Source organism: Acipenser ruthenus, chromosome 7 (assembly GCF_902713425.1).
Source record: "Acipenser ruthenus chromosome 7, fAciRut3.2 maternal haplotype, whole genome shotgun sequence".
NCBI classification, from domain to species: Eukaryota; Metazoa; Chordata; class Actinopteri; order Acipenseriformes; family Acipenseridae; genus Acipenser; species Acipenser ruthenus.
The window spans coordinates 22,244,194-22,260,829 of NC_081195.1; the positions used below are offsets into that span (position 1 = coordinate 22,244,194).

At 39.1% G+C, this 16,636-nt stretch overlaps 1 protein-coding gene across 1 annotated transcript; it reads right to left on the minus strand.

Moving 5' to 3' along the window:
* Window positions 1–7,349: 7,349 nt before the first annotated feature.
* ppp1r14ab (protein phosphatase 1, regulatory (inhibitor) subunit 14Ab) lies at window positions 7,350–13,479 on the minus strand. Its single transcript, XM_034025660.3, has 4 exons — window positions 13,150–13,479; window positions 10,296–10,376; window positions 9,519–9,551; window positions 7,350–8,031 (listed from the first exon to the last, which is right to left on the minus strand). Exons 1-4 carry the CDS (start codon window positions 13,345–13,347, stop codon window positions 7,945–7,947), a joined length of 399 nt encoding a protein of 132 aa, XP_033881551.1. The 5' UTR covers window positions 13,348–13,479; the 3' UTR covers window positions 7,350–7,944.
* Window positions 13,480–16,636: the final 3,157 nt, after the last annotated feature.

Consider the following 16,636-nt stretch of genomic DNA (forward strand, 5'->3'; position numbering starts at 1 on the left):
ATAATAATAATAGGGCTTGAAGTTTTGGGGGTTTATTTTTGATCACGATATCCTTTTAAACTTATTTTGATCAGATTCTGTTTTCTAATTAAACGTCACTTGTTTTCACCTTCATATCTTGACTGAGCCAGATTCTGTTTCACTTGATTTTTATTTCAAACAGACATGACAAATGATGTTAATGGCTCATCGCTGATCCTAATTGCATTTAATTCTTGCAGTCGCCTAGTTTATCATTGTGCTTTTGTTATTTTCAATCGTTTAACAGTTGTCCTGACAGATTTTCTTTTCAGCACAAAATACCCGGGCCGGTGCCCAATGACAGCAAGTCCAGCATTTCAAATCTCCTTGGTTTGTAGCAAAAAAAAACAATCTTAAATCCAGTCTTTAATTAGTAGTTTTCTCTTTATTAGGATGCAGAGACAACTAATTAACATTTAAAGGGAGATAGAGATTTGAAAAATAAAAAACGAAAAGTTCAAGCAAAGTCACACAGATTAGTTCCCGGCTATCAAATCTCAGAGGAAATCTTTCATGTAATAAATCCATTTCCCATAACAAGAAACCCATGCCTTCCTGCTGAAAAAAGAAGCTGATGTGTCAAAGGTCAGTAAGCATCTGTCTCTCTCCCGGGAGACTCGATCCCCGTTGTCTGGTGAACCCGTTCTGTTAATATCCTGGATACTGCGCGCTGTTCAGAACAGGACGATGCTTGTCAGCTCTCCAGAGACCATGTTTGTTTTTTTGCTTTTGCACGACTGGATTATTAATTGCTGTGGTAAAGTTTAGCATAGTCAGCATCATTAATAATTACTGTGACCTAACAAAGTCAGTCCTGGGTGCTGAATAATGTTAATATTATTATTATTATTAGTAGTTTTATTAGTATTGCTATTATTATTATTATTATTATTATTATTATTATTATTATTATTATTATTATTATTATTATTATTGTTATTATTATTATTAGTAGTAGTAGTAGTTATATTAAGACGACTTTAGGTAAATTGTTTAGCGTGTAATTCTAATATAAAAATGTGTTTGTGTCGGGGTGTAACCATAATTTTTAGGAATTAAAGCAAACCTTTTTGGCTCTCCAGTTGTATGCATAAAGTTTCCTCCCTTATTCTTAACTAATCATATATTACCGTGCAGCTGCAAGGGATTGTGGATGTAACCCTGTAAAAAAGTTGAAAAGTAAACACAAGAAACATCGGAATCCCCCCCCCCCCCCCCCCAAGTGCTGTTTTTTTATAGTACAGTATTGCAAACACTTACAGAAAAACCCTCCAATCCATTATTACAGTATTTCAGGTACAACTTTTGGTACAACGGTGACGCCAAGTGGCCACTATCGTGTACTACAGCTAGCTATTTTCAGTCTTGTGCGAGGTGTGGCCGAGGACAACTCCCTTTAACCCATTAAGTGCCACTGTCCTCATTTTTAACGAGCATCTATCTACCCGGTATTTAAATGTTCCCTTTAACTATATTGTTATGATAACTTATTCTGGTTATATTAACCACAACAAATTACATAAACACAGCTTGTGTTGTGATTATTTTTTTTAAAGAAGGAAAAATGAATTTGGTGCTTAATGGGTAAATACCACGTATTCTTCTTCTTCTTCTTATTATTATTTATTTCTTAGCAGACGCCCTTATCCAGGGCGACTTACAATTGTTACAAGATATCACATTATACATTATTTCACATTATACAGATATCACATTATTTATTTATTCTTAAGGTATGTTTCGTCTCTTGAGCTAAACGTGTTAACTATAACTTCCTACTGCTGCACGTAGTGATACAGTGGCCAGCCAGGCTTTAGGGGAAGAAACTTGCGTACCGACATCAGGAACCACGTTGGATAATGCAAGGTTTGATAAAGCGGTGGGCGGAGAGGAAAAGGCTATTTATAACTCGCGTTGGCTTTCATTGGGTGGGCTGCAATGCCACATTTCACCTATAGAGGGTGGTATTGTAGAATAGATGAAGAAAGCTGCTGGATTTGTATGTATATTATGTTATAGTTCAGATATTGTCAAACCTAGAATTTATCTATCTATCTATACGTATAATTATATATATATATATATATATATATATATATATATATATATATATATATATATATATATATATATATATACAGTGCAGTGCAGTCCATTTATAAGATTTACATCCGTCCTGGGTGTTTTGATTCTTATAAGCGGACCGATATGATTATTGTGGTGCAGAATCAAACTTAGTATAAGAATGATAAGAGCTTATACCCTGGCTGCAGTGTAACGGGTTGACCACTAGATGTCATGAGTTCCCGTATGCATGCACGCCCACAAAAAATCCACAGCTGCTTTTCCTTAACGAATTATGGATAATAGTAGATTGGTTAACTGCTTGTTAAAGTTAATGCCACCTCGATAGAAATGGCTTAGCCGATAGCTTTGTGATGGGGGGGGGGTATAGAGGCGTAAGGGAGCAGAAGTAACAAAAAAAAAAAAAAAACTCGAGTAAGAGATCTAGTGTTTGTTCCACAAGAAGTACTGTTAGTTTGTGCTTCAGCTGAGAGCTAGGTTTATTTCATCGCTGCAGTGTAAGAAAAATAAAACCAACAGCGGTTTAAAACTGTAAATCGAGACTCCAGCCTGATAATTTACACTGTCCTCGGCCACTCTGTCACATTACAATTAGCAAAAGCGTGCCATCAACAGTTTAAATACAATATACAGATGTCAATGGTGCTCAATCACTGAGGACAATACATCAAAACAAGTCCTTGTGGGTAAGCAGCTTGTTATATGATCAAGATTATGTTTACTCAAGACTGCAGAACCCTATTTTACTACAGTATAGTCTTGAGAAGCGATCGTCTCGTGAGGGTGTCTAGTTTAACTGCCCTGCGGTGTTTCGTGTAATGGCCTTTGAATTAAAATGACACTACAGTACAGTATTTTACTGTCAGGACTACCACTGCATTTAAACATCTGTGGCTTACTTATTTTTTCATTAAACGGAGATGCAAAGAGGTGCAATCAACTCCCTTCCTCCTCCTCACAGCACCGCGCTGTCTGCATGTATATCACACAATAACACTGCTGTACTCAGTATGCATTCAATAAACGTGGATTAATTTTATTGAAACACATTTTCACTAACAGAGAACTAAAAAAACACATACCTGCACAATGTAGTGGTGCAGTCACGTTTGATTACAAACAGTGCAGTGTTTCCTGCATCACTGCACGACCCACGCTGCGTATGTGCCTAATCACGGGAGATGTGATCAAATTCAAATTCAAAAACAGCTTTTATTACCTGTACACGTCATTGCTCTTGATACAGTATCGTATTACATGCAGTCAGTTTGCCCCGAAATGATTCTTATAAGCGGACTGCTTGATTCTTACAAGCAGATTATTTTACATCCCAGTGGTTTTGATCACTATTTGTGGTTGATTCTTATAAACGGACTGCACTGTGTGTATATATGTATATATATGCCTACATCTATGTTAGTCTGTTTGCCTCTGTATCCAGATGATCTCAGTTTGATTGTTGATACCGGAGAACGGGGGAAGCTGCAGACTGTCTGCAGTAACTGAATATGTCATCGACTCCAGGCTGATCTGCATTTTCTTTTTCCTTGTGTCGTGTTTCAAATCTATAAATCTACTGACTAGTTCAATCCCGTGGGAAACAAAAGCGTGAGTTCTACCCCCCCCCCCCCCCCCACACCACACACACACACACACACACACACTCTCTCTGTTCTCCTGGCTTAGCATTCTGGTTAAACAAGAAGGACTTGAACTGGATAAGGAAAGTTTACGAACGAGAGGAAGCCAGAACTGACTGATCTCAAAACTTCCATTCCATCCCCTCGCCACTCTCTGTGTGTGAAGAAGGGTCTCTTCCCTCTGTCTCCACTTACTTTCCACACTGCATGTCTCTGGTCCTGGTTTCAGTGCTGCGCTTAAGGTAGTGGTTGGGGTTAACTTTGTCAACTCCTTTTCAGATTATAAACACTTTAGATTGATCTTCTGCACTGAAAATACAAAAACGAGACAATCTGAGGGTTGTTTCGATCAAGTATAGGGCAGCAGTGTGGAGTAGTGGTTAGGGCTCTGGACTCTTGACCAGAGTGTTGTGGGTTCAATCCCAGGTGGGCAACATTGCTGCTATACCCTTGAGCAAGGTACTTTACCTAGATTGCTCCAGTAAAAGCCCAACTGTATAAATGGGCAATTGTATGTAAAAATAATGTGTAAAAAATAATGTAATTGTATGTAAAAATAATGTGATATCTTGTAACAATTGTAAGTCGCCCTGGATAAGGGCGTCTGCTAAGAAATATAATAATAATAAATACCCGACCTGGAAAAACAACTCAGTCCGTTTCGGTGCTTTTAAGCGCTTTAACTGAAGTGTGTTAAAAAACTATAAAAAAAAAAACGGTTTGGTGTTTATTCAGTTTAAAACACATCAGCAACCACAAAATCAGTCTTTAAACCTGTGTAGCTGTGTGTAAAAGAACTAATCCAATAAAACAAGAACTTGCTTTGTATAATTTAAATATAACACACAAGGGAATCCCCTCAAAAAAACAAAACAAAACCCAACACTGGCCCGTTTGTCATTGTGAATCGTGACTAATCGGGATTGTGTATTGTTTAACACACTCAGCTAACCGACACCGTCATTTCTGTTCCTTTACTGTTGTCGTTCAGTTCAGACGATTTTTTTTTTTTAATTGCTCCCTCCTATTCAATAAGTACAAAGACCCGACATCCGCTGCTAAGTGAGACGCAGTGGGTATTGCTCATTGTGTCCGTCTGAAGAGGCGCGCTTTACCGCATCGTGTTTGAGCTAGTTTGTCGACAAGGATATGTCCATGTTTCCAGGGGACGTCACTTCACAAAAAACTTTTGCATTACATCATATCCTGATGTAACTATCACTGACACTTACCTGCTCCGATATTGATTCGTATTTTGTCATGTGCTTAGTAGAAGTGAAGTTATTGTATTTTATCTTGCTGTTAATTGTATTAATACTTGGACTGTGATACAATCTACCGGTGCCGCGAGTTTAGCTTTTCGTTCTCCTCTTCGACTCAGTAACTTCTTAGTTGGTTAAAATGGCACCGGCTATTATTATCAGGGCCGTCCAATGGGCCCCCACTCCCACCTTCACCCCCAAATCAAAAATATTTTTCTATCAAAAAAGGTTTTCATAATCAGTAGTCCTTCGCTAACCGGTTGCGTTGTCTGATTTTTATATATATATATATATATATATATATATATATATATATATATATATATATATATATATATATATATATATACACATACATATATAAACATATATATACATATATATATATATATATACATATATATATATATATACATATATATACATATACATATATATACATACATATACATATATACATATACATATATATATACATATACATATATATACATACATATATATACATACATATATACATACATTATATATATATATATATATATATATATATATATATATATATATATATATATATATATATATATATAAACCTGTAGCGTACTTTCTTTTTACTCTACCGGTAACACACAATAAACCATGCTGCTGCATTTTACACATTACTGTACACTGTGAAAATAGTAAAAAAAAAAAAAAATAATAATAATATATATAGTATGTTGAATTAAAACTACTGGTATATGATTTTAGCGCATTTACTGTTGTTAGGTCACAATTAACAGAAAACTGAACAAAAACTTCACAGAAATATCTTTTTAAAATTTACATCGAAAATTTGACAGTGTACTTACAGCAGTGGCTTGTTTTGTTTAGTTTTTTTTCCTCCTGTTTTTGACATCCACGTTTGAGTTTCTTTTAATTTGGAGGTTCCAGAGGTTTGGCGGGTTTCATTTTTGATGGTTTTAAATCGTATAATTATAAAGTAATAACAGACGTCAAGCTACCGAGACGCGGCAAAACGCTTGTCAGAGTCTCGATTGGTGGACAGTAAATGTGCCATTTATAGTATTCTTTAATTGGAGCATTTTTATAATTGATGTTGAGATCAGCCAATAGCTTTTGGCTTTACAAAGCCCTGGGGAGGACGGAAGCCAATAGAGAGTGAGAAGAGAAGGGAACTAAGGGAAAAGGCGGCAAGCAGGAAAAGATGGGGGAAAAAAAGGGAGGAGATCTGACAAGTTTCATGGGACTGCACATACAGTTTGGTTTAGTTGAGTGAAAACGAAACGTTTCTACTGATAAAAGCTGCACAATTAGGACAGCTGGCACAGAAATAGTACCATTTACTCCTATTTCCAACTTTATTTCTGTATGTGTGTGTGTGTGGGTCCCCCTATGGCGTCGAGGCCCATGCGCTTGCCCGGGGTGTCATGGGTGCTGACGTCAGCCCTGGCTATTATTTTGCTATTTTCTTATTTGCTGTGACGTGAAATATTTTATAAGCGAAACAGTTTTACTATCATATTCCGAAAACACTTCAACAGGATTATTAGTAAAACTCACCTTTTCTCTTTTGCTCTTTTTCGATGTCTCAAAAAATGAACACTTTGCTTTAACCCTTTTAATTTTCAATGAGTCGAATCAGAACATAACGTTTACGAAGGAGGGGAAGGTATTCGATCACGTTTCTTGTAATATTTCTATTACTAATTATAGATGATAAACACAGAACAACATAAGAACAGTGAGCGCTCGCCCGGTTCCTGAAAGAAGCCGACTGATCTCAAAACTTTGTTTTTTTGATAATATCATTGCTAAGACTGCTTTCAAACGCAATCCCCTCTGAATAAATGGTAACCTCTGAGAGGGTCACAGTGCACCCCACTTGCACTTGGAACAGCACGAAAACAGAAAGAGAGAGTTTCATTAGATTTATTTAGGAGGAACTTTTATTGTCGTTACACATAACGAGTGCAAACAAAAGTCATACAAAACCCTTAAAAAATAATAATCATAAAGCCATTTTATTAAAAAAAACTTTTAGCAGTGTGTGTATATAATAATAATAATAATAATAATAATAATAATAATAATAATAATAATAATAATATGTGTTCCTTCCTTTGTGGTTTATCTGTAACTAAGTGGAAATTAAGAAATTCTGCAGTTACAACTTTCATCCAGCAGGAGGCACTGTGTGCTATGGAAAAATCCAATTTAAATAAAACTGGGAGAGGAGGACAGTTTGTTTGTTGCAATTTCAAAAGCACTTAAAAAAAACACTGCAGTAGTTTATCTTCATTTCCGTTACTATATTTAAAAAAAAAAGAATCTCTACAAAACAAAAACAAAAAAGTGTCCAAAACAATACTATTTATATAAACTCACTTTGGTGCATTGAAACACTTTCATATTTTCTTTAGTTAAAAATGATTAAAATTGGTGTGATACTTTTTTAAGGGGGAGGGGCTCTTTGGGCTAGCCCCACCCCTAATCTAATTGTAATAAGACACAACCAGCTTTGGCATACAGGGCCTTGTTGCCATTATACATCTGCCAGCTAAATAAAACTGTGTGGTTTAGTGCATTCAGGTTCTATTTTAATGATCTAAACTGTGGCAAACCTTATTACCACCACGATAAAACCTCAATCTTTAATTGATTTAAAAAGGGTTAATAAACCACTCAGGCAGAATAATTCTATAGAGTTATATTATAGAGCTATATACTGCGGCACTTTGAGATCATTGCAATATAGACCCGCAACGTGACACATTATCCAAATAGATCAGCAGAATGCCGTGCTTTACTTTCAGCCAGTAACGGATCAGAACTGGCATCATGTGGTCAACTTTGGCTCCGGCACACTGCAGAAAAGAGTCTGTCTGTGCCTATGTACAGGGATGAAGGGGGGAGTTTTTGAGGAACTCTGCCCCCTAGTGGTGGGGGTCGATTCCGTTGTTGTGAAGAGCTTCCTGTTTCTGGAGACCGTGAAGTTTTAGGATCAGTTCCTTGATAAATGCCTGGAGAGGAGAGGAGAGAAGGAGAGGGGAGAGGAGAGAGGAGACGAGAGGGGAGGGGGGAGGGGAGAGGAGAGGAGAGAAGGAGAGGGGAGGGGAGAACAATTCATTATAAACCATGATTAGCCATACAAGAATACATTTTGGAAATATATTAACTTATATGAAGAGGAATAATGGAGTGGCCAAAAGACCAAAAGACTGAATCAGTGAGATATGGTCTTACATTACTGTCATGTAAGAAGACAGCTGTAGGGCAGCAGTGTGGAGTAGTGGTTAGGGCTCTGGACTCTTGACCGGAGGGTCGTGGGTTCAAATCCCGGTGGGGACACTGCTGCTGTACCCTTGAGCAAGGTACTTTACCTAGTTTGCTCCAGTAAAAACCCAACTGTATAAATGGGTAATTGTATGTAAAAATAATGTGATATCTTGTAACAATTGTAAGTCGCCCTGGATAAGGGCGTCTGCTAAGAAATAAATAATAATAATAATAATTATATGATATGCACTCAAAACACATATAACATAATGAACCAGTGAATTTAAGTGTTCGCAAAGTCACTGTTACCTGTTCTTTGTGGGGTACAGTATTGTACTATACAGCCCCCCGTGAAATCCAGCACAATGTTCTGGTGTCAATCGATGCCAGATTAGACAGGTTTTCCTGTCTCACAATGCAGCGTAGCTCTCCATTTCCAAGCTCTCATGCATCATACTAATATTTAGAGTTTGCAAATAATAACAACACTGAGGAGGAATGCTACCCAGCACACCCAACAATCCAATAATATTTAGGTTTGGAGCCGAGCGTTGTGTTGTAAACAGCACTGGGACAGGGGGGGAAGCTGAACAGAGCGTCCGAAGAGAATTCGGAGAGGCTCAGAGTGCAGTGGGGTTGTTGTCGTTGTGTCTGTTACAGAACGCAAACTGACTGGGGAGAGAGGATTCTCTCTATCGCTCTCTCTCTCTCTCCACTTCTCCCTGTTTTAAAAAATAAATTCCATTATCTTTTCGACTAGGAGACTTTCTCAGTGTCTTCAGTGTCTTCATTTTTTTTTTGTGTTTCTGTACGGTATTGTCATGTAATGCATGATCCCATATCTCATAATGTGAAAAGCTGCATATCTCTTTCTATAAATCTTCTATACTTCCACGCAGCAACACTTAAAACCCTCGGAATTATAATTCCTTATAAGGCTTCTGATCCCAAGCCTGAGAAATCCCTTCATTCCAGTTACGAGTTCACCTGAATTTTGATCGGCAGACATTTCCTGGTACAGAATACAACAATTCTAGAAGCTTATCAATGACAGTGCTTTGTTAGAAGTGCACTCTATTTTAAAAAAATGCATAAATGACCATATTCTGTACCTGAAATTAAAAGCCAGATTGTAAATTCTCTAGACAAAGATGAGCACATCTTTAAGAAGCAGAATTAGTGAATTGTTACATTCTTGTTTGAATTAGAGAAATGAAACTCCGTCACTCACCTCTGTATTGTTATTGCACGAGTGAAGGATATCCTAAAAAAAACAGAACAAAGAGATCATGTTTCATGTTTTTAGAAATATCCACCTGTCTGTCTGTCTGTCTGTCCTTATATCAGCAGGCATGGAAATAAGACTCCTGTTGCATAGCAGTTTCACCCATTCCAGGTTTTGCTTCAAGCTTGCTTAGCCCCAGGGTGTTTAGGCAACAAGCTTAGGTGTGTCTGATTAAACTCATAGCGAAACCAGGAATGGATCAAACCGCTATGCAACGGGAGTCTTAATTCCATCCCTGTGCATTTATCGAGTGTTTTACAATCATGGATGGATGTGTGTGCGTGTGTGTGTGTCTTGCTTACGTGTTCCTGTGTGTGTGTCTTGCTTACATGTTCCCATGTGCACAGAGTGTCTGATGGTGTATGTGCTCTGCTGTGTGTGTGTCTCTGATGGTGTGTGTGTCTCTGATGGTGTGTGTGTGCTCTGCTGTGTGTGTGTCTCTGATGGTGTGTGTGCTCTGATGGTGTGTGTGCTCTGCTGTGTGTGTGTCTCTGATGGTGTGTGTGCTCTGCTGTGTGTGTGTCTCTGATGGTGTGTGTGTCTCTGATGGTGTGTGTGTGCTCTGCTGTGTGTGTGTCTCTGATGGTGTATGTGCTCTGCTGTGTGTGTGTCTCTGATGGTGTGTGTGTGCTCTGCTGTGTGTGTGTCTCTGATGGTGTGTGTGCTCTGCTGTGTGTGTGTCTCTGATGGTGTGTGCGCTCTGCTGTGTGTGTTCACTGTCACCTGCAGTTTCTGTCCGCGCTCCTGGTCGCTCTGCAGATCTAACAAGCCATCGATATTCACTTCTTCAGGCATCTCTGATTCCTGGAAATGAAGCGAGATGGCTGGGTTACACAAACCTGCATCGCTGCACACTGGCTGCAACGGCATTGCGCAGGTCTGTTACCAGAATCACAAAAACAAACCCACTTTGTCTTAAGAAAGGCATATGTTTTCCTTATGCGATCTTGTATGGGGGCGGATTAAAAAATATATATATATATATTATACAAAAACTAAACTACAAATACAATCTCTGATTGCTGCCCACAGCTTAACAAGTGAAGGGATCAGTGAAAAAAAACAGCTTCTTATTCTTTCTGCTCCTGCGAAGCTTGAGAGTCAAACGTATTCAATTCCCATTAGCCTGTACATTCACGTACAGTGTCAGTTATCATGCTATTAAATGCTACAGACATCCACACAGTCTTTTTCCTGTAAAGAATTCAGATGCAATTAGCCGGGGGAGGGGAGGGGTGGGGCAGCTCAAGCATGGCTAATGGAGTTTCGATTGATTGATTGATTGATTGATCGATCGATGGGGCGTTATCTCTCCCTGTGATTCTCTGGGGAAAAATAATTCAAAAAACAATAAAAAAAAAAAAGATGAAGCGAATCCAGGCTCTGCTATCTGACCCACATGTCACTTAATAGCCTTGATCCAGCGGACACAATGGCAGTAAAGACACAGCCCACTCCCCTGTGATCAATAGGGAGGGAGGACAGCATGGCTGGACTACATTAACATGTGTGATTCATCAGTAAATCCATGTTGTGTGGAGGGAGGAGGCTGCGCTACCCTGAGCTTTCTTATTTAAACCCCCTTTTGTATCTCTCCTAACAATCAGAGACAGGGAGGGCAATGGTGACACATTTACCACTGGAAACCTTGTTTTTCTAATAAGCTGCTTGGGGTACAGTCCTTCGCCCTACATCTCAAATACAAAGATGCTTTTCGTTAACATTTTAAAAATAACGGCCACAAATTCCTAATGAATCCCGTCAGAATCTCACAGAATTCACACCTGAATATCTTCTGCACTTCCTGGGAGTTCTGAAGCTATTCATTTTGAATTCAGGCCCCTGTTATTTCGTGTGGGTTTAATTACCTGCGTGTTCATTCTGTGTTCTGTTCATTCATCATCATTTGTTGTAATAAAACACAGTGAAAGCATGCTAAAGCATTGTAAAGCACAGAGAGGTCTGGGAAAGCATAGGGAAGCATTGTAAAGCACAGAGAGGTGTGGTAAAGCATAGGGAAGCATTGTAAAGCACAGAGAGGTCTGGTAAAGCATAGGGAAGCATTGTAAAGCACAGAGAGGTCTGGTAAAGCATAGGGAAGCATTGTAAAGCACAGAGAGGTCTGGTAAAGCATATTAATAAACTTGGCAAGCCAGGGTAAATTATAGTAAATGTAAATAATCACGGGATGGGAAAAGCGTGGAGGGAAACTAGAAAAATAGCGTGGCGTACTTTTATAAAGGAAATTCAAACTACACGTAATAGATACAACAAGAAGAGTCATTAACTGCTCTTGGATATGCGTTTATAATCGTTACAGTACAACGCCCAAGCAAATATATACAAACATATTTACAGTGAAATAAAATGTTCCGCCCTCCCCTCCACATGTCGTTCTGGAATTTGGTTTTCCAAAGCCTGTTTCTTTCCTCACATTTTTTGTGTCCCCTATCACTGAAAACACTTATCTCGTGGAGCCTTATATGGCTGCGTCTGTCTCCTAAACAGAATGGCTGTTTTGTTGATGTAATGAGACTCCCAGTCCGTTTTGTTTCCCATTGTCACCGTGAGAACTGAGCTGCCGTTTCCCTTGTATAGCCCGGAGCTCCCCGACCGTAACCCGCTCAGCGTTTTGGTATCTGGGAGGACAGACGCATTGGCTGGACAGCAGGACCGGGAGAAGGGACAGGGCGCACAGCTGATCTTAAATGACCACGCTGAAGTTGCACTGTGTTTAAACGCGTGGCTAATAATAATAATAATAATAATAATAATAATAATCCCATTGCATTGAATATGGGTTTTATCCCAAACGATTGCCTTAGATATTTGACCCAAACATATCCCTTGATCGAAAATACATTTGAAACGTTTTCACAAGTGTTGGAATCCATGCAAAACAATACAAACGTTATTTAGACTGTAGGATATACGATATTACTTTATATATACTACACCTTATGAAAGAGAGAAAAAAAAAACGACCCACACACTAGACGGCTCTGGTAATGAGGTCAACTTACAACGCAGTGGTTTGGGATGAAACACACCGCCATCCTCGTGTGAAATGAAACACACGTCACAATGCAAATGTTTTAACATCAACAGCACCTTTGCCTCTTTTGTAAAGCATGCTGAACACGTGCGGTGCAAACGGACTTTTGCGTTGGGTTTTTAACAAATGTAGCCAATTCGGTAGATTTAGCGCATGTGCGTGCCTTTGTTTGAGTGGCCGGTACTGAAGATATTGCAGTGCAGAACATTACCTGGCTTATGATCTCACAGACAGCCTACTAGAAAACCATACACAATTCTATAATAATAATAATAATAATAATAATAATAATAATAATAATAATAATAATAATAATAATGCATCCGTGTCTCAATGAAAAACTATTAATTGTAAAGCATTTTAGAGGAAAGGGGTGATTCGCAATAATAAACAAAAATAAATACATATAAAAAACACAATGCAAAACAGCAAAAAACATTAATGCTAAAACGCGGAGGGCATCTGTCTAACCGAGGCACCGCTTTATATTGACTGTACGGGTGGAGCTGCATCCTCGCTTACCCTTCCCGGGTACAGCTCATCCAAGCTGTCGTCGATCCACTTCTCCACGTCCAGGCGTTTCTGCAGCTCCTTCCTGTCGTATTTCACCGTCACCCTGGCCTGTCTCTTCTGCACCCCGAGCCCCTGTTCCCTGGTCCCCCGGTTGGGCGAATGCATCTTGTTCTGGTAGCGTCTACCGACCCTGTTCGCTGCCATCATCCACAATAGCGTGCACCTCCGCTGCAAATGCTTCTCCTGATGCTGGGCAGCAGGGCTTAGGGCAGTATCCCACAGGTCCTAGCGCTCGTCGGGGTTAACTGTGCTCAGGAACATAGCCGTGTCACGCGTCAGTCTGTCGCGTAATCTTATCAGGACATCTGTGCAATAACCAGCGATCTGTGAAGCGTCAAAGATTCACTATGTAACACAATTTTTGTTCCTAGGTAGTAAGTGTTATTTCCTAATTGCTTATGCCTCAAAAGTATAGAAAATGGCTATTATTCCCCACAAACTTTGCTTTTGTGACCAGGACAGTGATATTTTGAAATGTACCTATTTCCAATGAGAAAACGGGCGAATTTGTGTCTTTTCGTTCACATAAAGTCAGAAAAAAACAACATATGAATCCAAATTAACATGTATTTATACTAAAGTAATACAAAAATGACTACAAAAGATTTAGAAGTGAGTAGTTTTCCAAGATTTATGATTATACTGTAAATCACTTTCACGAATCAGCCCCCAAATGTAGTCTCCCATCATGTTCTCGTTATACTGTCCTTGGTAGCGGCGTTCAAAGTCCAGTATATCCTGTTGGAAGCGCTCGCCTTGCTCCTCCGAGGACGCTCCCATGTTCTCCTTGAATTTATCAAGATGAGCATCAAGGATATGGACTTTGAGGGACATCCTACAGCCCATTGTGCCGTAGTTCTTCACCAGAGTCTCAACCAGCTCCACATAGTTTTCGGCCTTGTGATTGCCCAGGAAGCCCCGAACCACTGCGACAAAGCTGTTCCAAGCCGCTTTCTCCTTACTAGTGAGCTTCTTGGGGAATTCATTGCACTCCAGGATCTTCTTTATCTGTGGTCCGACGAAGACACCGGCTTTGACCTTTGCCTCAGACAGATTAGGGAAGAAGTCTTGAAGGTACTTGAAGGCTGCCGACTCCTTATCTAGAGCTCTGACAAATTGTTTCATAAGGCCCAATTTGATGTGCAGTGGTGGCATCAGCACCTTCCGGGGGTCCACCAGTGACTCCCACTTGACGTTGTTCCTCCCCACAGAGAACTCGGTCCGCTGTGGCCAGTCCCGCCTGTGGTAGTGCACCTTGGTGTCCCTGCTGTCCCAAAGGCAAAGATAGCAGGGAAACTTGGTAAAACCGTCTTGGAGACCCATCAGGAATTCCACCATTTTGAAGTCTCCTATGACCTTGATGCCATCTCAGAAAAATGCAGATATGTATCCACTTAGGCAGCTGGAACTAAACTGAACTGGTGGGCTTAAGGCCCCTGTATTTATACTACTATTTATATTACTAGAAAGTTCTAGAAAGTTCTAGAAGTTACTCCAAGTTTACTCAGCACTGAATCTATCTGGAATGTTCTGGAAAATAGGTAAATTTCAAAATATCACTGTCCTGGTCACAAAAGCAAAGTTTGTGGGGAATAATAGCCATTTTCTATACTTTTGAGGCATAAGCAATTAGGAAATAACACTTACTACCCGGGAACCAAAAAAAAAAAAAATTGTTACGTGGTGTTATCAGAAAAGTCGATAACCGCGTCTTTAAATGTTTGGAATTCTTCGCGTGACTGTAAATTACATGCATTTTACAACAGAGACTTTTTCAGGGTTTCCCAACACCCTAAACAATTATGAAACAAGCAACAGACAAGTAGTGTCTCTTGAAAAGGAAATGCTTCATTGCAGGATACCGCAAGTTACAACAATGGAAACTATTGTCAACCAGATTAAAGAAATACCCGAATTATTTCTAAACTCTTGAATTTAAGTGGTTTGAACACATAGGGCCAGACAGAGTCTCTGAATGGCTAGTTCATATCCGAGTCGAAGGTGTCTGTGTGAATATAAGAATGAACTTTATTAAAACTGGCGCTTGTAAATTTTTAAGATACAATTTGCCATATCACATTGTCTTAATTTATATCTTATTATTTATCTTGTATATTTTTTTATAGAACATGCCAAGGTTCGATTAATAGAATCAGGGTTTTAATTTAGTTGATTTAAATCCTTTCTAATTATTTCTTTATTATGTGTTTGATCAGAGCTTGTTTAGCCCCGTGTTTCTTTTTTTTTTTTTTTAGGGACTTTTCGTATTACTTTTTTCTGTTTGAGATTCTTCATGTTCCTAAATGCCATTTGCTATGGCTCTGTTTGTCTTTCCGTGAGGCAGTCTTTTTCCTTATCAAATTTGCCCAGCGCTTTTCCTTTGAAGCGAAGGCATTAAGGGTGATCCAGTTCGGTCATCGTTTTGACTGACCTTTGATCAAAGGAACGTTATGGCCAGAGACTAGCCAGACTGTCCCTGAATATCTAGCTTTGATCTATTTCCTTAGATTATTCTTATTAATAATTTATTTGACAGGCGCCTTTATCCAAGGCGACTCACGCAGGTGTTCCAGGGCAGCACAGAGTTACAATGCAAGCTTCATATTTAAACACAGTGCAGTTTACAGCAAGTGCAAATAATAACACTACTAGAATACAATATGAACTAGGATGCAACAAGTTAGGATTACAGCAAATTCTATCTACAGTGACAGATTAGCAGTGCAAGGATAGCGCATCACCTGAGGATCCAGTGACGTAGTGCTGATGTCAGGCGAGTCCAGGACAAGTTGTATTCAAATTGAAATGAATAACAACTACAATTCATACACAAGCAATTCAAAAAGGTACAATCAACTGCATTGTGTTTTGCAATAACAGAATAAAAAAAACACTGATGGTTTCGTCTAAGTAATAGATTCATATGTGTGAAAATAAGACGGTGAGACAGTAAAGAATCGACCCCCAATTAATGCTGGGCCACTGAGTGAATAACAGAGTAACAGCGCCCACTACTGGGAGACTAGCGTACTGCACTGTCACCTGGATCTCATATTATAGGAGCAACCGCATACCAGCTGGGTGATTATTATGTATTACCTCTCAGCAACGCAATAAGACTCCGGTTGCATAGCGGTGTGATCCATTCCTGGTTTTACTGTGAGTTCAATAAGACACACCTGAGCTTGTTACCTATACACACTGTGGCTGATCAAGCTGGTAGTAAAACTTGGACTGGTTGAAACTGCTTTGCAACAGGAGTCTAATTTCCATCCTTGAATATTGTGTGATCATTTTGTTTTCACACAACAAAGACGTGTTAGAACCAGGATAAATAAAATATACATACATTTCAAAAAGGTATAACACACATGTTTTTGCGATAACATAAATACATAGCCGGTCAGTTTCTTGCACACGAGCATAACATGGAAAC

Excerpts from the sequence above, each read along its gene's own strand:
- ppp1r14ab (XM_034025660.3), bottom strand. The coding sequence starts at position 13,347 with ATGATGGCAGCGAACAGGGTCGGTAGACGCTACCAGAACAAGATGCAT. Across the intron at positions 10,377-13,149 it reads ATGAGCTGTACCCGGGAAGG|GAATCAGAGATGCCTGAAGA; the intron begins GTAAGCGAGGAT and ends CTTCATTTCCAG. Across the intron at positions 9,552-10,295 it reads AGCGCGGACAGAAACTGCAG|GATATCCTTCACTCGTGCAA; the intron begins GTGACAGTGAAC and ends TGTTTTTTTTAG.